The 26,225-nt window shown below is 40.4% G+C and overlaps 1 protein-coding gene across 1 annotated transcript in view; it reads right to left on the bottom strand.

Moving 5' to 3' along the window:
• Positions 1 to 832: 832 nt before the first annotated feature.
• The window catches only part of LOC132816069 (adenylate cyclase type 1-like), a 294,971-nt gene continuing 269,578 nt past the window's right edge, over positions 833 to 26,225 (bottom strand). Inside the window, exons 18-20 of the mRNA XM_060825498.1 lie at positions 9,860 to 9,974; positions 7,293 to 7,417; positions 833 to 1,244 (exon numbers count right to left, since the gene is read on the bottom strand). Coding sequence (XP_060681481.1) covers positions 921 to 1,244; positions 7,293 to 7,417; positions 9,860 to 9,974 — 564 coding nt within the window. The 3' untranslated portion in view covers positions 833 to 920. The remainder of the gene's footprint in view (positions 1,245 to 7,292; positions 7,418 to 9,859; positions 9,975 to 26,225) is intronic.

The raw sequence follows: 26,225 nt of genomic DNA on the forward strand, positions 1-26,225 counted from the left end.
TATATTGTCATAGCTGAGTTTTATTGCTACAGAGTAATAGTATTGGCGCTTGGGGACAAATGGTAAGGGCAGGTTGTCATTATTCAGCGAGTGCTCTTTTACTGTAAACTGCCAGTAAACTTCTTGCAAAGGTTACCTAAAATTACTGGGAGTTCTACAGCTTTGATATTTCATACATGTGGATATGTGTTAGGCAGAACAATAGAAGGAATACTACAGCTTTTACAGCATGTCAGTAGTCATGCTTACATAAGGAAAACTTTGTTATAAAAATTAATGAAATATTCATCTGGCATGTGCTTTCTCATAGGTCATACACAATCCATTACATACAATAAATTCTTACAGAGTATGATATGAAAAAGGCAGACTTTGAAAATGCTATATATATATATATATATATTTGAAAAAGAACACAAGTAAGGCAATATTATATGGATATTTTCATAATGTCAGAACCATCCATTGACCACTGAAGTAAAAGTGAGTACTAATTTTAGAACTCAAAATGATGTGGGAAAATGTGTTCTGTACATTTAGAAAACATGCAGAAACTGTAAAATATACAAACTAGTTATGATTGATTCAGACTTCCAAGATTCATTTTATTTAGAAAGATAATTCTCTATTCCCGAAATGTAGTTCTTTGCTTCTTCTAACAGATAGTTAGCCCTTAATTTTCACTCCAAGAATTGCACTCGTAACAATACCCAAAGTTTAATCTTTGGTTCGATCATAGCGATTCTTGGCGCTGATGACCCACATGCTCCTGGGGATTGCTCTCGGCAAATATTCCTCTTTTCAGTGTTTGACTTCCAAATGCCGACTTGGAGAGATCAGTGCATCCTGTCATCATTAACTGATTTCCACCCAAGTAACAGCTCAAAGTTAAGCTTTAATTTTTTTAATGCCAAAATTCCTTATGCTTGCTCAACAACTGGTATGGGTGGAAGATAGTGTACAGATTGATTTGTTTGCATTGTAGATGCCTGAAGTGCTCCAAGTCCAGCCTTTATTGTGAAGCTGGCTACTGATGACACTGAGGGACAGCTTGCTGCCAGTTTCGCTCTTCCATCTGGATATAATTTTCTTACTAAATTTGTTGAACTTATTTGTGGATTTGCATTAACTTTTCCTTCAAGGAAATATGTCAGCATTTCTCCTTTTCCTTTAACACTGACTTTGCCTCGACAGACAAGCTCATAATTATTTTTATTGAGCATCCGATAGACATCTTCTGTTACCTGGGAATTAGAAGTCAGGCACATATTATGCATCACACATATTTTAAAAACTCATAGTCACTCATGCCTCAGCAAATAATCAGGTAACCCCGAAAACATTCACAAGACCCGTGCAAAAGTGGACGTTTATCACACAGCATAAACAGAACGTCCATAAACAAATGAGTTGAATTCATTCAGCTGAGGTCTGGATAGAGTGGATGTGAAGACTTTTCCATTAGTAGGAGAGACTAGGAGCGGAGGGCATAACCTCAGAGTGAAGGAGTGACATTTTAGAATTGAGATGAGGGGGAATTTCTTCAGCCAGAAGGTGGTGAATCTGTGGAATTCACTGTTGCAGAATACTGTGGATGCCAAGTCATTGTGTGTAGAGACAGCGTAGGTTCTTGATTAATAAAATGATCAAGGGTTACGGAGCAGGGAGAAGGCAGAAGAATGGGGTTGAGAAATGTATGAGTGCATGATCAAACAGCAGAGCAGACTCTAATGGCCTAATTCTCCTTCTGTATGTTATGGTCTATCCAATTCTGTGCAAAATATCCTTGATGCTGGTCTGTTTTCCTGAAGGGCCTTGTAGTCACAGAGTCGTACAGCACAGAAACAGACCATTCGGTCCAACCAGTCCATGCTGAACATAATCACAAACTAAACTAATCCCGCATACCTGCTTCTGGTCCGTATCCCTCCAAATCTTTCTTATTTACATACCTATCCAAATGTTTTAAACATTGTAATTGTGCTCACATTCACCACTTCCTCAGGAAGTTTATTCTATATTTGAGTCACTGTGTAAAAAAAAAGCCCCAAATATCTTATTAAATCTCTCTCCTCTCACCTAAAAAAATGTTATGCCTGGTCTTGAAATCCCCCATTCTAGGAAAAAGACACCGACCATTAATCCTATCTATGCCCCTCATGATTTTATAAACATCTATAAGTACACCGCTCAACCTTCCACATTCCAGTTAAAAAAGTGCCAGCCTATCCAGCCTTTTTTTATAACCCAAACCTTCTCTTTCTGGCAATATCCTGCTAAGTCTCTTCTGAATCCTCTCCAGCTTAGTGATATATTTTCTATAACTAGGCAACCAGAACTGCCTTAGCACTCCAGATGAGGCCTCACCAATGTCCTCCTAGGCAAAAGTGAGGACTGCAGATGCTGGAAATCAGAGTCAAGATTAGAGTGGCACTGGAAAAGCACAGCAGGGTCAGGCAGCATCTGAGAAGCAGGAAAATTGACGTTTTGGGCACATCCTGATGAAGGGCTTTTGCCGAAACGTTGATTTTCCGGCTCCTTGGATGCTGCCTGACCTGCCGTGCTTTTCCAGTGCCACTCTAATCTAGACTCCCCAGTGTTCTTATATCCTCAACATGTCTTCCCAACACCTATCCCTGTACTCAAAGGAATGAGCAATGAAGGCAAGTGGGCTAAATGTCTTTTTAACCACTGTCTATATGTGAAGCCAACTTCAATAAATTATGCACCTGAACCTATATGTTCCTCTGTTTTACAACGCTACCCAAGGTCCCACCATTAATTGGCTAAGTCCTATCCTGAAATAAGTGCATTAAGCCTGAGAGACAAATGATTTTGGGGACCATTTGGCCAAAAATAATATTTAGAAAGCCTCTCTTAGCAGTCCTTACTTTCTGTCCTTAAATGAAAACAAGATGTTTAGTAGCAATTGCTGCCTGCATCAGAGGTATTGGGTGCATGGTTTAGACTCCACACCTTCTCAGCAATCCTCAAAATTGGGTGCCTTTCTAATAGTCAACAAGGGAATAAAGCAAGAAGATGGTCAGAAAAAGATGGTCAGAAAAAAACGGTCAGCAACAATTCAAGGCAGGAGCTTTAGATCCCCAAATAGTGGGACTGACTTGTAAGAGTTTAAAAACAGCAAAACAGTCATACTTGGGGACTTCAACTACCCAAAGTTTGCTTGGGATACGAATAGTGTGAAAAATAGAAAACTCTTGAACTTCATTCAAAAGAAATTTTTTTTCACTAACACATAACAAACCCAATGAGACACAGTGCAATTTTAGACTTTGCCTTCAAAGGTGAAGCTGTGCTGGTGAATGAAATAGCATTCCATGATTTTTTTTGCAATAGTCATCATAATACAATTGATTTAGCATCATTACTGGAAGATAGAACAGAAGTAAAAGTTTTAAATTAGGGGAACACAACTTTTACAAAGTTGAGGGATGATCTTGCAAAAGTGCACTAGCTACAGCTATTTGAAGGAATGTCAATGACAAATCAATGGGAGGCATTCAAAAACATGATTCTAATGACATAGGGTATATGTGTCCTCAGGAAGACAAACAAAAAAGTGGTATTGTCAAACCAAAAGCCACCTAGCTCTATAGAAGCATCCAGGGTAAGACAAAGCAGAACAATTGAGCTAATGTCAATTTCGAAATGCAAAACTTCCTTCCATTAAGAAGGTTAGAGGAATATAGAAAATACAGGGTGAAGTGAAATGGGAAATTAGGACAGCAAAGTCAGGAAATGTAAAAGTAAGAAAAATTCAAACGTAACTGATCAGTACATTATAAGCATAAGGATGAGAAAGGGAATGGCAGGGGCTCTCAGAAGTCTATATGGTAATTTGTGTCTCACTTCAAAATATTTGGGCAGGGCTTTTAATGATTTCTTTGTCTTTACAAAACAGTGTGTTACTGCAGACATTGTAGTTAATGGAGTGTGAAATATTAGATGATTAAACATAAAGAGAAGGAAAGTATCAGAGGGACTGAAACCTTGAAGGTGAATAAATTACCATGGCTGGACCCGAAACTTTTAAAGGAATCTAAGGATGAAAAAATGGATGCATCATTTTGCCATCTTCACTGGGCACAGATGAAATACTATAGGACTTGTGGTCTGCAAATGTTGTACCTTTATTTTTAAAAAGGAGGTAAGCCATGTATTTTTTGGCCAATCAGTTTTCTTGGTAGTGGGCAAATTACTAGAAACAATAGCAAGAGGATTAACACTTACTGAGAAAGGCATGGAATAATCTGGGGTAATTAGCATGATTTTAAGGGAAGTCATGTCTTAAAAGCTTATTCTTTTTGAGCAAGTAGAAAACAAAATTTTTGAGAATTGTGTCGTGGACATTATCTACATGGATTTTAGGAAGGCATTTCAAAAGGTTCCACATGGCAGAATAACAGAAGAATTAGAATAAAAATTGAGGGGAATGTAGACAGTTTGATCCAAATTTACTAAATTACAAGAAATAAAGGTAAGTTTCTAGTTGCATTCCATGGGATTTTTGTTGAGTGTCTTACTGTTTGGGGCACATATTAATGGTATAGAGTTGAATGTGGAAGGAAATTTGATTAGGAAGTCTATAGATACACAAAAATTGACCATGTAGTTGACAGGGAAGGAGTTGACTGAGGTTTGATTTGGTTGATTTTTGGTGGAAATGTGACAAATAGAATTCAGTTTGGAGAAGTGTGAAGTTATGCATTTGGGCAGAACAAGCAAAGCAAGAGAATGTGCAATAACTGGGAGGATATTGGAACAGTGGAGCAAGTGAGAGACCTTGAAGTGCCTATTCACAGGTTCCTGAAGGTGGCAGGACAGGTAAATAAGGCAATAGAGAAAGCAAATGGAAAGCTTTCCTTCACTGGGCATCGTACTGAATACTGAAGCAGGGATTTAATGCTGGACCTATAAAAGATGCTGGTTAGACCACAGCTGGTATGTAGTGTATCGTTTGACAGAAATTACAGAGAAACTTAAACAAGAAATTTGGCAGAATATTTACAAAATAATTGTAGCCATGAGGAAAAATAAATGGTCTAGAGTTTTTTTTAAACCTCATTTGAGGTGAACGAAATAATGAGTGGCTTGGATACAGTGGACAGGCAAGATCTACTTTGCCTAGTGGAGAGGCCAGTCACCAAGGGCACAGATTTAAGGTGATTGACAGAAGAATTAGAGAGGACATTCAGAAAAGAAGTTTTCATTAGAGGGAGGTGGGTTTCTGTAACTCACTTGGCGGTTGAAGAGCAAGCCATCAACTGTTTTAAAAGTAGCTGATCTGCACCTGAAGCACTGTTAACAGCACAGTAATGGATTGGAATGGACAGCTAGATTAGTGGGTTAACAATGGGCAACTAGTTTATCCAGCTAGTGCAAACAAAATGGACTAAATGATCTCTTTCTGTGCTGAAACTTCGCATGATTCTGTAAAAATAAATCACAATAGTTTAAAACTGAACAAAAGAGAAAATTTCACCCTTCTATATTAGTATTAATATGATCTGAATGATGTGAAAGAAATTCAAAGCCACTTATTTTATTGTTAAACGCACACCAACGCAAGGTAATATCACCAGAAATTCAGACTATCTGTACAAATAAGATGATGTAGCAGTGGGAGAGGGAATTCATGATGTGCATGGCACCCAGGGTGTGAGCAAACTTGAAAGTACAGATGTTCTTGGATATGTATATGTGAGGCTTGCAATTTGTGCAGAGATATAACTAGTTGCAGACCCTATAGCTACACACCAAAATATGAGAGGAAAGATTCCTGTTAAACATGTTTCAGAAGATGGTCACTTCACAGTTCAAAGAATTAACCATGAAAAATATTGACAAGATTACCAATGGAAGAATTTCTGAAATGGTAATATAAAAACTGTGGTACATTTACAAATCAACCGTACAACAAAAAGTAAGGTAGTATAACTCAGATCAACCTTGAGAAAGTGAAGTCACATTAAAGATCAAGAGTTCAGTGGTATCAATTTTACAATTTCTCCTGCTGCCAAAAAAAGTATAATGGAAATATAGCAACTAAGTGATGGTATAAAAATAAAGTTTATTTGATTTTTAGGACACTATATAATTCCTGAGAAAGGAAGACGTTAATCAACTGATAGGAGTTGCACTAAAGGTAAGGTAAAACTTACTGGTATTAGTCCTTCCAAACAGGGTGTATCCATTGGAACATTTAAAGTGGTAAGGCAATGGGAACAGGTAAACAAATCAAAAAGTAAAAGGGCTCCTTCTTAAAATGTTAATGTGAGTCAAGTAAATATTAAGAGTAATAGAAATAACATAGAAAGAATTGATAGGTATATTCTGGAATCTGAAAGGGGCCAAGACATTGATTTCAAAGGTATTATGCATTAGGGGATTTGAGGACAATGGACACATTTATGTTTAGAAACAAAAGTTCTATATGAGGTGGTTGAAGAGTATGAGTAAGAAATATATTCTTGGAATCAGCATAATGTTCTGTTTTCCAGAAACAGTTTTCATTCTGCAAGGTGCCTACACTTAAGTTCAGCATTTATTGTCAAACACCAACTATTCCACATGTGGACATTTAGACTGTTATGCGATTTTATAAATTATTGGTACTAAGAGTAGCAAATTGGTAACTGACAGTACAAGTCGCTCTGCTAGAATGCGTGTTTTGCCAATGCAAATTCACTGTAACATGATTGACGAATTGGGGATGCTGTTTCTAAAGAGCAAACACTTAAAACGTGTGTTGGCTGTAATGTGATTACATCACCAACACTTTAAGCACTGTTTCTAAAGTGCAACTTTTCTATAATGCAGGGTTGCACAAGAATGCAACTATCCCGTTATAGAAGAACTGACTGCAAGATGTAAACCCTGACCAGGAAGTTAAAGGAGCCGAGAGTTCCACATCACCTTTTCATGGCAATGCCCAGCCAATTAAAATTGACTTATCGACCAATCAACACCTTTTCTCTTGTCGCGTTGATTATTGAAATTGTTTAAAGCTTGGCATCCTTGCGTTTGTCCTGACATACACAAGACATAAAGTTTTGGCAACATGTTTATCTTTTCGGTGATATTTAAAATATGGAGATTTTATTATTTATAGTACTGAGATGAATGAGACAAAATAAAAAAAAGGTTGAGGGTTAAAAAACATACCTTATTGAGGAAACATTCTCCCTAGATTTCAAAAAAGTATGAATCAAGAGAACACATGTATTCAATTCTGAATTTCCAATAGTGCTTTGTAAGAGCAAATTACTAACTTGAATTTTGCCTTGAACCCCCGTACTATCCATTCTGCTGGCAACGTTTACAGTGTTTCCCCAGATGTCGTATTGTGGCCGCCTTGCTCCAATCACACCTGCCACTACAGGTCCGACATTGATACCTGCAGTGGTGGAAAGACACAAGAATGTTGTGTTGAAAATCTGAATGTTCAACTTTAATTTTACAAGCCTTAAGAAAATAAATGCTACCAAAAACAGGCAGACAGTGACAGTAGATCCTTCAAAGGCAAATGAAATAAAGCTAATTTCTTGTAGCATATTATTTTTGGCCAAATGTGGTTTCCAACAAAAACAATATAAAGACATAAAAAAAACACACTGAATAGGGATACAAATACCTTCTGGACCTCACACTCTACAGAACAACTACAATCTGCAATATTACATTCTTCTCAGATGCATTTAAGCATAGAACCCCGACAGTGCAGAAGGAGGTCATTCGGCCCAATGAATCAGCAGTGTCCATCTGAAGAGCATCCCATTCAAACCCATGCTCCCATAACCCCAAATTTCCCATGGCCAATCCACCTAGCTACACATCCCTGAACACTATGGACAGTTACAATTTGGTAAAAACAATGACTGCAGATGCTAGAAACCAGATTCTGGATTCATGGTGCTGGAAGAGCACAGCATTACTGATGAAGGGCTTTTGCCCGAAACATCGATTTTGCTGCTCCTCGGATGCTGCCTGAACTGCTGTGCTCTTCCAGCACCACTAATCCAATTACAGTTTGGTCAATCCACTTAATCTACACATCTTTGGACTGCAGGAAGAAACTGAAGCACCCAGAGGAAAACCATGCAGACATGGGGAGAATGTGCAGTCATCTGAGGCTGGAAGCAAACCCAGGTCCCAGTGCGCTGAAGCAGTGTCAAATATTGAGCCCCCATGCCGCACCCCTAACTTTTCCAGATAATTTTTCCAAGAAAAGAGCAAGATTTTCACTATCTTCTCAGTGTGGCACAGTGGTTAGCACTGCTGCCTCTCAGTGCCACTGTCTGTGTGGAGTTGCACATTCTCCCTGTGTCTGCGTTTCCTCCCACAGTCCAAAAATGTACAGGTTAGGTGAATTGGCCATGCTAAATTGCCCACAGTGTTAGGTGAAGGGGTAAATGTAGGGGAATGGGTCTGGGTGGGTTGTGCTTTGGTGGGACTTGTTGGGCCAAAGGGCCTGTGTCCACACTGTAAGTTATCTATCTATCTATCAGTCAATCAAGAAAATAAAATTTGGATTCTTTGACCAGCAAATGTCTAAATTAGTTGGGAGGAATTTTACGGTGTTAAGCATTAATATTCATATTAACTTGTAGGGCCAAATCGACAATGTAGACAAACTAGGCAGTTGCCTAGAAGACTGAGCTTTAAGGAGTGCCAAATCTGTGATTTCAAAAACCAAACAAATAAAGGTAATATTTCATTTTAGACTTCTCTCAGTCCTCTGTATTGAACGTGGGCGGTTTGGGTGGGGCAGATTAGAATTTCCCACTTACAATAAACTTCTTCCTTCTACCTTCAATGAATTCAACAATGAATAGCAAATAGGACATTACCTTCTACGTGATTAAGTTCTAGTCAGACTGCATCTTTAGTACTCCATTCAGCTTTGGACACTATACCCCAGGAAGGATGTATTAATCTTGGAGTTAGCACAAGACGGGTTTCACCATAATGTTATCAAGCTGAAGAAATTAAATTCTGCTGACTGGTACAACTAGTCTGGGCTTATTTTTGCCTGTAGTAGTGTTTTAAGTGGTGCTGCTAAAGTGTCCTCTTTGGTTGTTAGTGCAAAGTGTTTATGAGAAATTGGCTAGTCGGGAGATAGGCGCTCCAATGTTGCAAAAAAATCCTTTAACAAGCATGTTACCCATTATTTAACATATTTCTGGATCTATTTCTGGATATTTAACAACAAATTAATTCAATAAGATGGGACTTGCTCCTTTCAATATGGTGTGAAGGAATGTGTGCTGTCAGCCATATTAGATGCTTGGTGCTCACTTTCTTTGTGATAAATTAGGGATAATGCAAAGAAAATTCATTGACAATGATTGCTGGCATGCAATTTGACAATGTAGGGCTCAGCATTGTATTGAGCTTCACCCAACAGAGATATGCACATGCAGTTAAACACTCGTTCTTTCCAGAAAGAATCATTGGCTAGCAAATTGAAATGGCAATCCAGTTGGAACTGCTCCCTTTCACAACTCAAGGGAAATTTATAAATTTACTCAACAGAAGATTAATAGTTTGCAATTGCTTTTCATTTGTTACATTTCAGGAGAAATTGAATGGATGTCTATAGTTTCATCTTTTTCTATGACACTTCATAATGTTTCTTTTTAAACTGCCAAGCAGGTGGTTCTTTTAAATTCATGCTGCACATTGCATTTATGACTAATCCATAAAAGAAAAGAATCTATTTGAGCATTTCTATATACAAAGTCATAAAAATAGACAATGTTAGTAATGTATATTACAGAGATTTATTCACTTAATTACAAAGTAAATTATCATTATTGATTCTAAGACAACTACTTACCAACTCTTAAGACAAAGTCATTGTATGATTGATAGTTGATTTCATCTAGAACATCAAACATTTCAATTGCAAAATCTGCCAGGGTACTCAGGTGGGAATAAATCGATCGTTTTGCCTATAGTTTTAAGAAAGATGAAATATTTTCAAAATGGTCAGTGCTAATATCTCTGTTAAAGTTACAGTTAACAGCACCAGATATACAACTATATACCAATAAGAAAATCACATGCAAATCTTTTGAGACACTGCACTTGATAAAACTGCTAATTTACTAAATATATTCAATTTCTTCTTTAGTTGAGATTGGATAAAAAAGGTTCATGCATGGGATGAAGATTAATGTTGTTGATTTCTTTGATTGTGAGCAGACAGATTTGTTGACTTAACTCACAGATGGTTCCATCAATTCAAATGAGTAGATTGTCCTCTGACCAAAATCTGGAAGGTTCCAGGGAGAAGATTCTGATCAATTTAAATATTTTAACACTTGTGATTTTATTTTTGCAGCTCAACAGCTAATATAGTATCAAAAAAAGAATTTGCTGGAAAAGCTCAGCAGGTCTGGCAGCATCTGCGAAGAGAAATCAGAATTAACATTTCGGGTCTGGTGACCCTTCCTCAGAACTGATGGGATCTAGGAAAATGTTAGTTTATAAGAAGATAGGGTGGGGGGAGGGGATAAGGAGTAAACAATAGGTAGGGAAGGAGCCCAAAGAGAGAAAGGAACAGTTGGACAAAGGAATAGATAATGATCTGGCTGGGAAGGGGGAATAGGTGTTAACAAAAACTGTAAGTGGCTAACAATAGGTAGTGTGTAATGGCAGACCATGTGATAACAAGGTCTGGTGTGTAGAGTTGGGGCATAGGACATGAGAGAGTTCAAGCCTTTAAGTTATTGGAATCAATATTCAGTCCACAAGGCTGCAGGGTTTCCAAGTGGAAAATGAAGTGTTGATGGTGTTCCAGCTTGCACTAACTTTTGCTGGAACACTGCAGCAAGCCTGAGACAGAGATATTGGTCAGGGATCAGGGTGGTGTGTTAAAAAGTGGCAGGCAACTGGAAGCTCATGGTCATCTTTGCAGGCAGAATGTAGATTTATGCAAAGCAGTACCCAGTCTATACCTCGTTTCCCCAATATAGAGAAGACCAACATTGTGAGCAGCAAATGCAATAGACTAGATTATGTGAAGTGCAGATAAACTGCTGCTTCATCAGGAAGGTATGTCTGGGCTCTTGGATATTAAGGAGGGAGGAGATAAATGGGCCAGCGTAACACCTTCAGCGGTTGCAGGTGAAGGTGCTATGTGGGGTGGGGGCAGGGGGTGGTATTGGGAGTGAAGGAAGAGTTGACCAGGACACCCCAAAGGGAGTGGCTGCTGCAGAAGACAGACACAGGAGGGGAAGGGAACATGTGTATGGTGGTGACATCTTGCTGGAGGTGGCAGAAATGGCAGCTGATGATCTTCTGGATGTGGATGTGAGTGGGATGATAGGTAAGGACAAAAGGAACCCTATTGCTGTTTTGGTAGGGGGTGGGGGGGGGAGTAAGGTGGAAGTGTGGGAGATGGGTCAGACCCAGTTGAGGGCTCTGTTGATAGTGGTGCTGGGGAATCGTTAGTTTTGGAAGGAGGTGGATATTTCTGAGGCTCCCTTGTCGAAGTTGGCCTTGTCGGAACACATGCGACGGAGATGGAGGAACTGGGAGAATGGAACAGAGTCTTTACAGGAAGTAGGGTGCGAGGATGTATAGGCCAGGTAGCTGTGGGAGTCAGTGGGTTTATAGTGGATATTAGTGGCTAGTCTATCCCTAGAAATGGAAACAACGATGTCAAGGAAGGGAAGAGAGGAGTCAGAGATAGACCAGGTGTAAGTGAGGATAGGGTGTAAACTGGAAGCAAAATTTGATGAATTTTTCCAATTCCAGATGAGAGAGAGAAGACAAACTGATGATATCATCGATATATCAGAGAAAGAGTTACAGGTAGGGGCCGGAATAGGACTGGAACAAACCCCATGAAGAGACAGGTGGGAATGATTCAGGCTTTTGCTCCAGGAAGAAGTAGAGAGTCATGAGACGGTCCTGGTGGGGGGTGGACGTGTAGAGGGATTGGACATCCATTGTGAAGAAGATGTGGCTGGAGCCTGTGAACTGGAAATTCCAAAACTGGTGTAAAGCAGCAGAGGAACCATGGATATATATGGGCAGGGACTAGACCAGGGAGAAAAGACTGGGTCAGGATAGGAAGAAATGAGTTCTGTGGGGGCAGGAGCAGACTGAAATAATGATCTGCCTGTGGACTTTTAGAAGGAGGTGGAAGCAAGCTGTGCAGGGCTGGGCGACTATCAGCTGGAGGCAGTGAGGGGGAGATCACCAGATAAAATGAGGACAGTGGCTGTCATTGATGAAATGGCATGATGTACAAAGGGGGGGGGGGGTCATGGTCCAGGGGGAGATAGGAGGAGGTATCCGAGAACTGGCACTCAGCTTCTGCAATGTCGAGGTCAGTGCGCTAGACAACAACTGCACCACCCTTATCGGCAGGCTTAATGACAAAGCCAGAATTGGATTTAAGCAGTCAGATTGGAGGGAGATAGAGTTGGATTGGGTGGGGGGAGGTGGACAGAGATATTGAGATGACCAATATCATGTTGACTGTTCTCAAAGGAACAGATCGAGGGCAGGTAATAAGGCTAGAGGGTGGGATCCAGGTGTAGGGAGAGTATTGGAGCTGGGTGAAGGGGTGGGACAGGGAGAGGTCTCATATCCAAAGAAATAGGCACAGAGGTGAAGATGATGGAAGAAGAATTTGATGTCAAGTCTAACCCGAAATTCATTAAGGGGGGGACATATTTACAGCATCCGCAGTTCTTTTGGGATAATTAAAGCTAATATAGAACATTGGCTTTCTAATATCTTAAATTAGTCCCCAAAATTTATCATCATCATAACATTTAACAATCAGAATGCTGCACAAGATATCGGCACTGATGTTCCTTTACTTTGACCTTGAAGCATGCCTATTTACTGGCTGAAAAGTAAAGGAAAAAGAGACAGAACTCCATCATATCAGATTTCTGTTTCCTTTGTACTTTGTTCATTTTTACATCTCCCTGAGGAGCCAGAATATTTTTGCCTGAAACTGGAGGATGCATTCAATATAATTCAAGTGAAAGCAGAGGGATATCAACATGTCTCATCTGTTCCCAGCTCACTTCTTCGATTTAGAGGTTGAACTGAACCCTCTTGCACTTTCAAAAGCCTCCCCGAACACTAAACAGGTAGGTACTTTTTCACAGTAATTAGGATTATTTGAACACATTAGCAAAATTGTATGTAAGACTTTCTATTATCCATCTCATTAGTAACGGATGTGAATAATTGAGGGTCTAAGTCAGATCCTTGTGGGACACCACTGGTCACAACCTCTTAAATTGAGTACGTATCCATTATCACTACTTTTTGTCGTCTGCCATTCAACCAATTTCCCAGCCATATCAGTAATTTGCCCTCAATTCTGTGGGTAATTATGCTGGATTTTATCAAATGTCTTCTGGAAGGCCATGTAAACAACACCCACAGACATTCCCTAGTCCACTACCTTGGCCACCTTTTGAAAAATTCAATGAGATTTGTCAGGAATGAACTACCTGTCAAGAAAATGCGCTGGCTCTCCCTGATTACTTCCCTGAAACTTTTCATGGTGTGCAGTTATCCACACCCATAATAACGGACTCCAACAACTTCCACACCACAGATATTAGGCTAACTGCTCCATAAATCCCTGATTTTCCTCTTTCATCCTTCAAAAAAAAGGAGTGACTTGTGCAATTTTCCAATTCAGAGGGACAACTCCTGTATCTAGGGAATTCTGAAAGATTATAGTTAGAGTGTTGACAATATGCTCCGTTATTTCCTTTAACACCCTCAGATGGAAATAGTCATGTCCTGGGGATTTGTCACTGTTTAATTTCATTAAATTTCTCATTATCAATGTTTTACTTACCTTAATTCTGGTTAGTCCCTGCCCCTGATCCAGTATCAATTTCCTCAGAAGCCTCAACAAGCTATCCTCATTTCTAACTGCAAATACTGAGGCAAATTACTCAACATACCCGCCACTTCCCTGTTGTCATTGACAATATCTTCACTTTCAGTCTGGATCTGACCACCCGCTTTCCCTTTGTGTGACTATAAAACTTCTGATCAATTTTAATATCTCTGACAATTTTCCTTTCATAAACCCTTTAGTAGCTCTTATTAAGATACTTTGTGGCTCTTCGCTGGTTTTTTATATTTCCCATTCAGCAAGATTTGTATTCTTTACTGCCTTTTTGTAAGCTTTTTCTTTTAGTTTTATGCTGTTTCTTATCTCTTGAGTTACCAAGTAGCTTTTTCTGTGAAGTGGAACTTTTTTCTCTTAGGGGTATAAATTGTTTTTTGTGTTAATTTTTTTTAAACATTCTCCACTGTTCTTCAGCTGTTTTCTCCATTAGCAGATTTTCCCAGTTTACTGTGAATAGTCTCTGTTTCATATCATTAAAGCTCATCTTATCTAAATGCAGAACTTCAGTCGTTGATTAATGCTTTTCACTTTCAAACACTGCAATGAACTGAAAAATGTTATGATCACTATTGATAAATGTTGACCCACAATTAGGTTACTAATTAAATGAGTGGGCAGCACGGTGGCTCAGTGATTAGCACTGCTGCCTCAAAGCACCAGGGTCTCAGTTTCGATTCCAGCCTCGGGTGACTGTGTGGAGTTTGCACAATCGCCTTGTGTCTGTGTGGGTGTGCTCCAGGTTCCTTCCACAGTCCAAAGATGTGCAGGTCAGCTGAATTGGCCATGCAAAATTGCCCATCGTGTTAGGTGCATTAGTCAGAGGGAAATGGGTCTGGGTGGGTTACTCTTCTAAGGGTCAGTGTGGACTGATTGGGCCGAAAGGTCTGTTTCCACACTGTAAGGAAACTAATGTAATCTAAACCCAGTACATTTTTCATTACTACATCTAATATTGCATATTTCATCATTGAAACTAGGATATAGTGCTGTTAGAAACTATCCCAGATACACTCCAGAAATGTACTACCTTTCTGAAAGCTGCTTATCTATTTCTCCAAATCTATGTTAAAGTTAAAATCCCTCATTACTTCCGTTCAACCCTTGTTTCTGCATTTATGCAATCTAGCATTTTGGGGATGCTTCCTGGGGGTCTGTTCATAACACGATTACCTTTTAGATCTTTTACTGTTCCTCGGTCCTACCAGTAGGGCCTCAGTCAGATGCTTTGCCTCATTATATCCTCCTTCACCATTGAAGTAACTTTGTTTCTAATTGGTAAGGCTACTCCACTCCATCTGCCACTTTCTCTCTGAGCTGTGAACCTGCCACCATAGTATAATCATTTCCCAATCCCAACCATCCTGCAGCTGTGTCTCAGTATTGGCTACTGTATCATAATCTCTCATTTGAATTTGTGCCTGCAACTCTTTTAATCTGCGCATTTGTATACAGAGGAATCTCGATTATCCGAATATCAATTATCTGAATTTTGGATTATCTGAAGAAGATCTCAAGGTCCCATTAGAAACATGACATCAAAGAGGTATTTCAACACTGAACTTGGCTACCTGGACTACACCTCCTCCCACCCTGCCCCCTGTAAAAACGCCATCCCATATTCCCAATTCCTTCGTCTCTGCCGCATCTGCTCCCAGAAGGACCAATTCCAACACCGCACAGCCCAGATGGCCTCCTTCTTCAAGGACCGCAGATTCCCCCCAGACGTGATCGACGATGCCCTCCACCGCATCTCCTCCACTTGCCGCTCCTCCGCCCTTGAGCCCCGCTCCTCCAACCGCACCAAGACAGAACCCCACTGGTTCTCACCTACCACCCCACCAACCTCCGCATACAACGTATCATCCGCCGCCATTTCCGCCACCTCCAAACGGACCCCACCACCAAGGATATATTTCCCTCCCCTCCCCTATCAGCGTTCCGCAAGGACCACTCCCTTCGTGACTCCCTCGTCAGATCCTTTAACTCTCCCTCCCACTCCACCGAGGACATGCAGGTCCTTGGACTCCTCCACCGGCAGAACACAACAACACGACGGCTGGAGGAGGAGCGCCTCATCTTCCGCCTGGGAACCCTCCAACCACAAGGTATGAATTCAGATTTCTCCAGTTTCCTCATTTCCCCTCCCCCCACCTTGTCTCAGTCACGGCACGGTGGCACAGTGGTTCACTGCTGCCTCACAGCGCCTGTAGACCCGGGTTCAATTCTCAGGCGACTGACTGTGTGGAGTTTGCACGTTCTCCCCGTGTCTGCGTGGGTTTCCTCCGGGTGCTCCGGTTTCCTCCCACAGTCCAAAGATGTGCGGGTTAGGTGAATTGGCCAAGCTAAATTGCCCGTAGTGTTAGGTAAGGGGTAAATGTAGGGGTATGGGTGGGTTGCGCTTCGGCGGATCTGTGTGGACTTGTTGGGTCGAAGGGCCTGTTTCCACACTGTAAGTCTAATCTAATCCACACCCCCCACCAACCCAACCTCCACCCCCGGCACCTTCCCCTGCAACCGCAGGAAATGTAAAACTTGCGCCCACACCTCCACACTCACTTCCCTCCAAGGCCCCAAGGGATCCTTCCATATCTGCCACAAGTTCACCTGTACCTCCACACACATCATCTATTGCATCCGCTGCACCCGATGTGGCCTCCTCTATATTGGTGAGACAGGCCGCTTACTTGCGGAACGCTTCAGAGAACACCTCCAGGCCGCCCGAACCAACCAACCCAATCACCCCGTGGCTCAACACTTTAACTCTCCCTCCCACTCCACCGAGGACATGCAGGTCCTTGGACTCCTCCACCGGCAGAACACAACAACACGACGGCTGGAGGAGGAGCGCCTCATCTTCCGCCTGGGAACCCTCCAACCACAAGGTATGAATTCAGATTTCTCCAGCTTCCTCATTTCCCCTCCCCCCACCTTGTCTCAGTCAGTTCCCTCAACTCAGCACCGCCCTCCTAACCTGCAATCCTCTTCCTGACCTCTCCGCCCCCACCCCACTCCGGCCTATCACCCTCACATTGACCTCCTTCCACCTATCCCACCTCCATCGCCCCTCCCCCTAGTCCCTCCTCCCTACCTTTTATCTTAGCCTGCTTGGCTCTCTCTCTTATTCCTGATGAAGGGCTTATGCTCGAAACGTCGAATTCTCTATTCCTGAGATGCTGCCTAACCTGCTGTGCTTTGACCAGCAACACATTTGCAGCTGTGATCTCCAGCATCTGCAGACCTAATTTTTTAACTGAAATGCTGCTGAGAACAGTCCTGGACATCGATGGGAGCCCAGGTACCCGCCATCTCTCTCTCTCCCAACACTTCCCCTGGAGTTCTACGCAGGTGTGTACCCTGGACACTCCTCCTTCCCCAGATAATCCCTCCAACATTGTCCTGTTCCGGGTAGAGGTGGAACCTGTCGAAACGTGTGTTTGAGACTCAGCACCCCCCCCCCCCCCCCCACCAAAGGCAGCAGATGTTTTATTGTTGGTGTCCAGTCTGGCTGGGCATGGATAGCGGACGGGTGGTTAATGGGGTTGGGTGGTGCACAGGGAGATGGGGGTGGGGCAGACAGAGTTGGGGTGCAGAGGTTCACGCCTGGCATTATGCTGCCTCATCTCCTGAAATGTGGCAGGTCCCTTACACATAAGTGTGTGTCTGCTCAGAAACAAACCTTGACACAGAGAGAGGGAGCAAGGCAGGCAAAGCGAGGAAAAAGGAAACCAGAAAACGCTGAGCCCCAGAGAAGAGGCATTGAATCAATTAAGCAAATAATCAATTTTCTGAACGAAGTAGTGCCCACCCATCTCACTTGGATAATCGGGTTCTCTCTGTATAGAACTTTCATTTCGGTTATACAATTAACCTGATGCCTTATTCACCTGTTTATTATTGCTCTCTTTCAGTTTAATCAATAAACTTCGTATAATGTTCCCATTCCTTGCCATATGTGAAGTAAGATTCCTGACTGTTTCTTTAGTATGCAATGATATTTGATTTTGAAACAGTGTGGTCTACCCTGAAGTTCTCCTCAGCATTTACTGGGTTTACACCTTTGTGATCATCCTGCCCAGCCTTTCCACTGGGACATTGATGCCACATTGGTTCAGGTGAATATAAAATTTTCTTTCACATGATTTGAAGAGAGAAATGACATTCTTCTGATGTTCTGACTCATACTTATCCATTGCCAACTGCACATAAATAGATTATCTCATCAGTTAACCATAAAGTGCTTTGATATGAAAGATGTTTTCTGAATGCTAGTTTTTTTTCTATATATTACCCACTGAGGAAAATTACTTACAGGATAAAGCATAGGTGGTCCCTGGGTTGTAAATGGATTCCATTGATTGCAAGTTGATTTTTGCAGAAATTGGAACACAATGTAGCTGTTTCTAAATATGGGAAATGGTTGTATGTTGCATCTTTAACGTTATATTCAAGTAGCAGATTACATCCATAAGTATTAGTATTTGTAAGTTGGAAATTCAGAAATCAGGGACCCCATGTATAGCCAGGTACCAGACCGCTGAAAAAAGTTTTACTTCTTCTGTCTATTTATTAATCTCAGGATATCCTAAAGTATTTCAAAATAAATGAATTACTCCTGAAGTTTAATTATTGTCCTTTTGTAGATAACAATAGTAAACAATTTACTCCCAGCAAGGATCCAAACAGCAATGAAATAAATTATCAGTTAATTTGCAAACAACGAAACAAATGTGGATGCTGGAAATCAGAAACAATAATTAGAAAGTACTGGAAAAAGTCAGCAGGTCTGGCAGCATCTGTAGGGAGAAAGCAGAGTTTACAATTCAGATCCAGTGACCATTCTTCAGAATTGCTCTGTTCTTTACACTTAGAATCATATTTAATGTTCCTGTTAAGGTAGATATTTAAATTACATAAAATTTACTGAACATAATCAGACTATTTTTCCCAATTGGGGCACACCGGTCTAGGTAAAATTGGTTAGCTGGTCTTGTGGTATGATTTGTGAACTGTATCTTTGAAAACAAAACCAATCCATTTGAATACAGAGATACCAATTTATTGATATTCCATCTGTGAACATTCATACTTACGAACAAGATCCCTTACAGGGGTGTAACTGTAAAGATGCAACATACAAACAACGGTTCACAGTACATTGTCCTGTATTGTGTTTTAACTTGTGTACACCTCAACTTGCAAATGGATTCCAAACCAGAACCCATTCATAACCGGGCACTGCCTGATTTAAAGATAGTTCCTGGTTACTAATTTACAGGACTCCGACCTGCTTAATGATGGTGTTGTTTTGTATTTAATCAAAAGGATATCGGAGGTTTGTTTAACATCATTTGAGCTAATTAAGACTTGCTTTGTTTACATTTTGTACATTGAAATTTTTGAGGCATGACAACATTAGTTGCATGATCTTTAATTAGGAAGATTCATCAGTAAGCATCATCAATGCTTGCATGGAATAGCAATTGCGTATTCCAAAAAAAATTACAGGAATCCTTTTATAAGGGAGCTGGATTAGATGCAATTTTAAAAGAGGGGGGTTAGGTTAAAATAAAAAGAAACATCTGTGGAACTATAACACAAGAAAGTAAATGACTGAAATATATGTAAGATATTTTTGTTCAGGCAAGTTTGGTGAATTTATTAATTGGAGTTCCTTTGATAACCTCTGCAACGCAGAAGAAACTGGTTATTTGCCCTGAAGATGTTTATACAAATTAGACAGAAAATTACCAATAATATCTGTTCTGACAGAAAGACTGCGTTAATTGAAAGTTTAAGTGGCTGTTCTTGGTGCATGATTTCTTTCGCTCTGGTATTCTTTTTGTTATAAATCACATTGAGTTGTTTAGCTGAAGGAGATTCCATGAACAGTAAAGTAAGGTCAATGTAGTTTATGTTGAAGCAATCTATTATCACTTGCTGTCTCCTTTGTTATGTGAAAGCAATGTATAGAATTCTTCTGTATACTTCTTCGAACTTGGGTGAATAATATTAGAAAATTTGTATTTAAATATCTCAGCTATATTTAAAATGCTATCAGTGAAATTACCTTCCATGTCCAAGTATCTCCATGTCTGAAGGAGATAGGTTTCATATCAACAAATTGAGTAGCTAATTTTTGATCCTCAGAAATTTCAAGTTGCAGTGACTGAAAAGCTAACCTTCGTGCTTGGTCACAGCCTTTTAAAAATAAACGTGGAAAATAATAATGCTTATTTCTAAACTGAATGCTGGGAGTAGGAAAGGAGGATGCGAGGTACAGATTGAATATTTTGAAAAATATAGATTTTAAAAATGTAAAATGAAATTGGATGGAAGGATGGAATTAAGACTGAAGTTAAAAATAAACACGATGGAGCCCAGGAGGAAAACAGGCAAGCAACATATATATTTCATTGTCTCCAATTCTTTAAACTTCAGTGATGCACTTGTTCCAGAGCAGTTTTAATACTCTTACATCACAAAAGTAAATTGCACAATACATGATCATAAAACCAAAAGAAGATTTGTTTCAACAGTTTAAGAGGGAATACTTGGGACATGATGTTACATTCCTTGTCAAGCTTTTGGATCAAGTCAGGGTCCTGACCAACTCTGTTTTGTCAAAAATCCCATGACTTGGATCTTTGGAGAAGTTGACTGAAGAGACAAACGTATGTCAGATGCAGTATCATGTGGATAAATGTGAGGTTGGTAGAAAAATAGGAAGGCAAATTACTATCTGAATGGTGATAAATTGGGAAAGAGAGAAGATCTGGGTGTCCTTGTATACCAGTCACTGAAAATTAGCATGCAGGTGCAGCAATGAAGAAATCAGATGTAAGTTGGCCTTCACAGCGAGAAGATTCAAGTATGGGAGCAGGGATGTCTTGCTGCAATCGTCCAGGACCTCACTGAGACCATAACTTGAGTAATGTGTGCAGTTTCTGTCCCCTTATCAGAGGAAGGATGTTCTGGTTTTGAGGGAATGCAACAAAGGTTTAGCAGACTTAATCTTGGAACAGCAGTACTGATGTATGAAGAGATACTGGATCAGTTAGGACTAAAACCACTAAAGTTTCGAAAAATAAGGTGGATCTCACAGAAACCTATAAAATTCAAACAGAACACTAGAGAGTATATAGGAAAAAATGTTTCCATTGAACAGGGTGTTCAGAACCAGGGGTCACAGTTTAAGGATATGGACTAGGCAATTTAAGACTTCAGTGAGGAGAAATATTTTTACCTAGGGAATGGTGAGCCTGCGGTATTCATTGCCAGAAGGTGGTTCAGGCCAAAACACTGAATACTTTCAAGGAAGAGTATAGTTCTTAGGGTTGAAGGGATCAATGAGTATAGTGAAAAGCGAGAACAGAGTACTGAGTTGGAAGATTATCCATGATCACATTGATTGACAGATCAGGCTCAAATGCCAAATGACCTATTCTTGCTCCTATTTTTTATGGCTCGCTGTTTCGGAGTTGGCTAATTGACTGCGATGGCAGCTTCCCAAAGCTGAAAGGCAAATTGGAGTTAATTGGATGTATTAGAGGTAACCTTAAGACTCTGCACCTTTAACACACTCGGAAGAAAGGATTGACTATGGTAGCCATGCTACCAGTGTGGAAGAGTTCTGACTTCACAGGATAGCTAGAGTCTATGACTATGGCCAGGTAGCTGAAACAATCAGCATCTTAGATCCATTCTGCAGCTAAACAACACCAGCAGCTAAACTGCTCACAAAGCTATGCATAGGGTATATAAGTGGAGTAGAAGATTGTTTTAATTAGCTTTAAATTGCTCTATCCCCCTAGCCTCCCCCAGGCCACCCAACGAAGCTTTAACAAAATTGTTTGGGGTGCTACTAGAAAACCAGCACTGCAGATGATAATGTTAAATTTTTCAATTTTCCATTTATCTTGCTTTCATTGGAATGGGAATTGCATTCTTGATATATAGCATTTTCTAGTTATAGCTGGAATTCTATCTAGAATAATGGAGTTTCGGAAAGCTGATATACAAGATAGATAAGATAAAAACACAAATTTGAATGTATTTCTAACGTAATAATCACAATGAAATATGCAGTCACACAAATGAGAGACATTACCATTACACGAATAATCTAGAGGCCCAGGCTAGTGTTCAAATTCCACCACAGCATCTGGTGGAATTTAAAATATGCAAAATATTAATAAATCTGCAATATAAAGCTAGTATCAGTAAATTATGATTAAAATATTATCAGTTATTATTAAAAACTCATCTGCTTCACTCATGTCCTTTATGTCAAGAAATCTGCCAACCTTCAATCTAGGGGCCAACGAGTTTTCACAGAGAGGAGGAAGAATTCTTCTCTAAGAGGGTACAAATTTGTGGAATGCTTTACCTCGGAAGGTAGTAGAAGCTGGGTCAGTAAATATATTCAAATCTGAGATTTTTAATCAGTAACGAGATTCCGGGTTATGGATATAAGGTAGTTGAAAATTAAGTCGAGGGTTATCGAATCAGCCATGATCTCATTGATGGTACAGCAGACAGGATGGGCTGAATAGTTTACATTTCCTCCTGTGCCTAACGGATTGCAGAACATAGCAATGTGACTAAGTTGTAAATGCCATTTGGAAATGTGCAATTCAGGGTGGGCAACAAATATTGGCTTTGTCAATGGCATTCACCCCCCTGAAAGGGTGAAGAGAAAAAAAAACTTACAAATGACAATTAATATGTGAAGAAAATGTTGAAGCTAGGTAATTCTCATACACAAATGAATTGGATCATTGCTCTCACAGTGCTAACAAATCACTTCAAGTTAGAGTGGTATGGTGGCTCAGTGGTTAGCTCTGCTGCCTCACAGCATCAGGAATCTGGGCTCGCTTCCACCCTTGAGTGACTGTCTGAGGAGTTTGCATATTCTCCCCATATTTCTGCTGGGTGCTCAGGTTTTCTTCCACAGTGCAGGTTAGGTGGATTGGCCACGCTAAATTACCCAATGTCTGGGGACGTGCAGGCTTGGTGGATTAGCCATGGCAAATGTGGGGTTTATGGTGGGGAACTTGGGTCTTCAGTGGGATGCTCTTTGGAGGATCAGTGCAGACTCAATGGACCAAATGGCTTCTTCTGCACCATAGGGAATCCATGATAGGCATAATCTTACTGTATCAGAGGCATCAGGCCTGGAGGCAGTGAGAAACTTAATTAGAATAGAGAGGCATGAGAGTCTTATCATCTTCTTGCTCTCACTGAAATAAAATTCGGTGAAAAAGCCCAAGCTTGACATTCCTATCCTGCAGCCAGTTGAGGCTCTTACTGACCACTTAAGAGCCATTTAAGCCCCTATTCCCAAATTAGCTGGTATGGGGGTGAGGGAGGGATATTCTTCTTGATGTGTATTAATTTGTGCACAACTGATGTCAGGGGGCAGGGATGGCTGTTCTGATCCACCCCTTTGCCCTTACTTCTGACCCCATGACCCTCCCTTCACTGCCACCCCAAGCCCGCCCGACAATCCTCCCATGAAACTCTCATCTTCTGTAGTTGCTTTTCCACCCTGGGGCATCATATAGTCAGCAGCAGCCTCCTCTATTGTACTGCTATGTGCCAGCGCTGATGGTCACTTATTCGTTGGCAGCACACGATGGCCATGACTTCATCCATTGAGGGCCTCATACAAGTAGCAGGCCCATCAATCACCAGCTCAGTGCCTGATTACTCTGACAGATCTGACAGATTTCATATCCTAACAGGTCTCAGTTTCTTTCTGTTAAATTCTTACTTACAGACATAGTTTGATGGCGGGAAGATACTAATCATTGTTTGCATTTTGATACATGTACATGAATAATTGATACTCCTATTATGATAAACTTTCCACACAGTTTATACTGAAACTCTGAACTTATGTTACATTGTTCAGCTTGTCACAAACAGTTTGTTGTATCCGAGGAAGCACTGGAAATTAAAGGTTGGATTTAAATAAGCAATAAAAGCTGGGCAATAACCATATCAGATTTTTAAGAACCTGATCTTCTCAGCTGAATCATGACAACAATTGCACTTACATCAAATATGCTTCAGGTTTTTGGTTGGGGTTACAAGCTCAAGAACAAAAGAAATGCATCACATTCTTTGGATTATGGAGATTTCAGATCACCCTTTGAACCAGCAACAAGAATGCAGACATTTCAAGCTGAATTGGCTGTTTATTGTAACTGAGTTTCAACTTGTCAAAACGAAAAGCATTCATTCTCAATCAGTTGGGCATGGATGTAATGATATTTTGTTTAATGTAAAACAAGATGCCACTGCGAAAGTGTGTTACTGCTCATGATGAAAATAACTGAGGGCAATATACTTTTTTTAGTAGATACAACATGCTTACTACAGATTGTAGCCCACATATCACATGCTGAAATTTAATACATTTAGACTTGCATAGAAGTGCTTATACTTATACAATTTAAATGATGGAGATGTTGATTTAACATCATACTTAATACATTGTTATTCCTAAAATCAGTCTTCAGTAATCTAAGGTAAGACTGTAAGGGGATAACCATAATGCAAATCAAGGCACCACTGCTCCAAACGCTGGGGCTTTGGTGGGCTGGGATTGAGGAGGAAGGCTTCCTGAGATATTAACAGGGGACTTTATAATTAGGGACAAACTTGATCTCCTCTGCATCCAATAAGGCGACTTCTGAAGAATATGTTACCTACTCTGTGCCACAGTAAAGAATATCTCACAGAAGCTGGAGAGGAATTGGAATTGAAGGAAGTAATCCCAGTTATTGTAGTCCACAATGGAACAATGGGAAGGGGAGGGAACTGCATAATGGTAATGCTACTGTACTAAATCGAAAACCCCAAGTACATTAACTGGGGACATGGGTTTGAAACCCATTATAGGTGACAACCAATATTGACTGTCATAAAAACCCATCTAGTTCACTCATATCCATTTGGGAAGGAAATCTGTTATCCTTATCTGATCTGGTTATATGTGACTCAGGATCCACAGCAAGGTGGTTGACTCTTAACTGTTCAGATAGGCAATATCACATAAGCCCACATCCCATGAATGAATAATAAAAAAAAGATGACAAATGTACAACAGGTTAGACATCCTGTTGAAAGAGTATCTAAATTTAGATTTTGAATGGAAAAAATATGACCTTAAAAGCATGGCAGATACAGTCTGCTTAGAAGCAAGAGGCTTTTAAATAGAAAGGTTTCATGTATCATTGCAAGTTTGTTGGGACAAAAGGTCTGTTTCTGTGCTGTACTGTTCTTTGTAAAACAGGACAGGACAGCCTAGCAAAGAATACTGTCAATCAGGATTTCACTCACAGAACTTGTCGAGTTTGAGGACAGGAATCAAAGAAAATGGTTAGGCAAAATGTGAAAGAACTTATCAAGGACAGGAGGGCAGTCAGCGCTCTTTGGAAGGAGTACTTGGAGGATTTTCTCAACTGTGACTCAATGCTCAAAAAATGTGCCGTTGAACACATTCCACAACAGGCTACCTACCACTCTCCTAGCTAACATGTGGCTGACCAAGCCATCTAAGGCTAGAAACCAACAAGGGAACTAGAGCAGACTGTTTTCTTGCTGAAATACTAAAATAAGGAGAAATGTGCTCTTGGCATGAATATCTGACCCCACTTCCCATATCTGGGAAGAGTTCAGCAGGCTAGGAGATTTTGGAGAAGCTTTAGTTCTGACCATCTTCAAAGACGATTGGATTGAATGTGGTATAAAGAGGTCTCCTTGCTCTCTGACACATGTAGGTCTTCACACAAATTCTCTTCAATCATCTTCTCGCAGCTCATCCTGGAGTCACAATGTGAGTTCAATTCATCTGAAGGCACAGTGGCCATAATGTTCACAGCAAGACAAATCCAAGAAAAATGTAAAGACAACAATGGTCTTTATACACAGCCACTTAAACTTCATAAAGTCCTCAACCTCACAAAGACACTTGTGAATTGGAGAGATATGGAATAACCGCCTCATATTTGGCTGCCACAGAAACTTGCCATTATTCCCTCTGCTGCATGGCAATATGCATGCTCTGTTCCTCACTAATGGGTCCATCACAAGCCAATATATGTGTCCAAATTGGGGTCAAACAACATTGTGCCATCACACAGGCATTCTTCTCCAAATTTCTTGCTGTAACACTCCATCTCCATGATGTTTCCTACTTTAGTGGTGTTTCTCTACAGGATGAATGCGAAACTGTTCAATCTGTGTTGTTGCCAGTCCAAAACCAAGGTCAGCCCAAATGTAAGCTGAAAGGTCA

This window comes from Hemiscyllium ocellatum, chromosome 5, assembly GCF_020745735.1.
Source record: "Hemiscyllium ocellatum isolate sHemOce1 chromosome 5, sHemOce1.pat.X.cur, whole genome shotgun sequence".
NCBI classification, from domain to species: Eukaryota; Metazoa; Chordata; class Chondrichthyes; order Orectolobiformes; family Hemiscylliidae; genus Hemiscyllium; species Hemiscyllium ocellatum.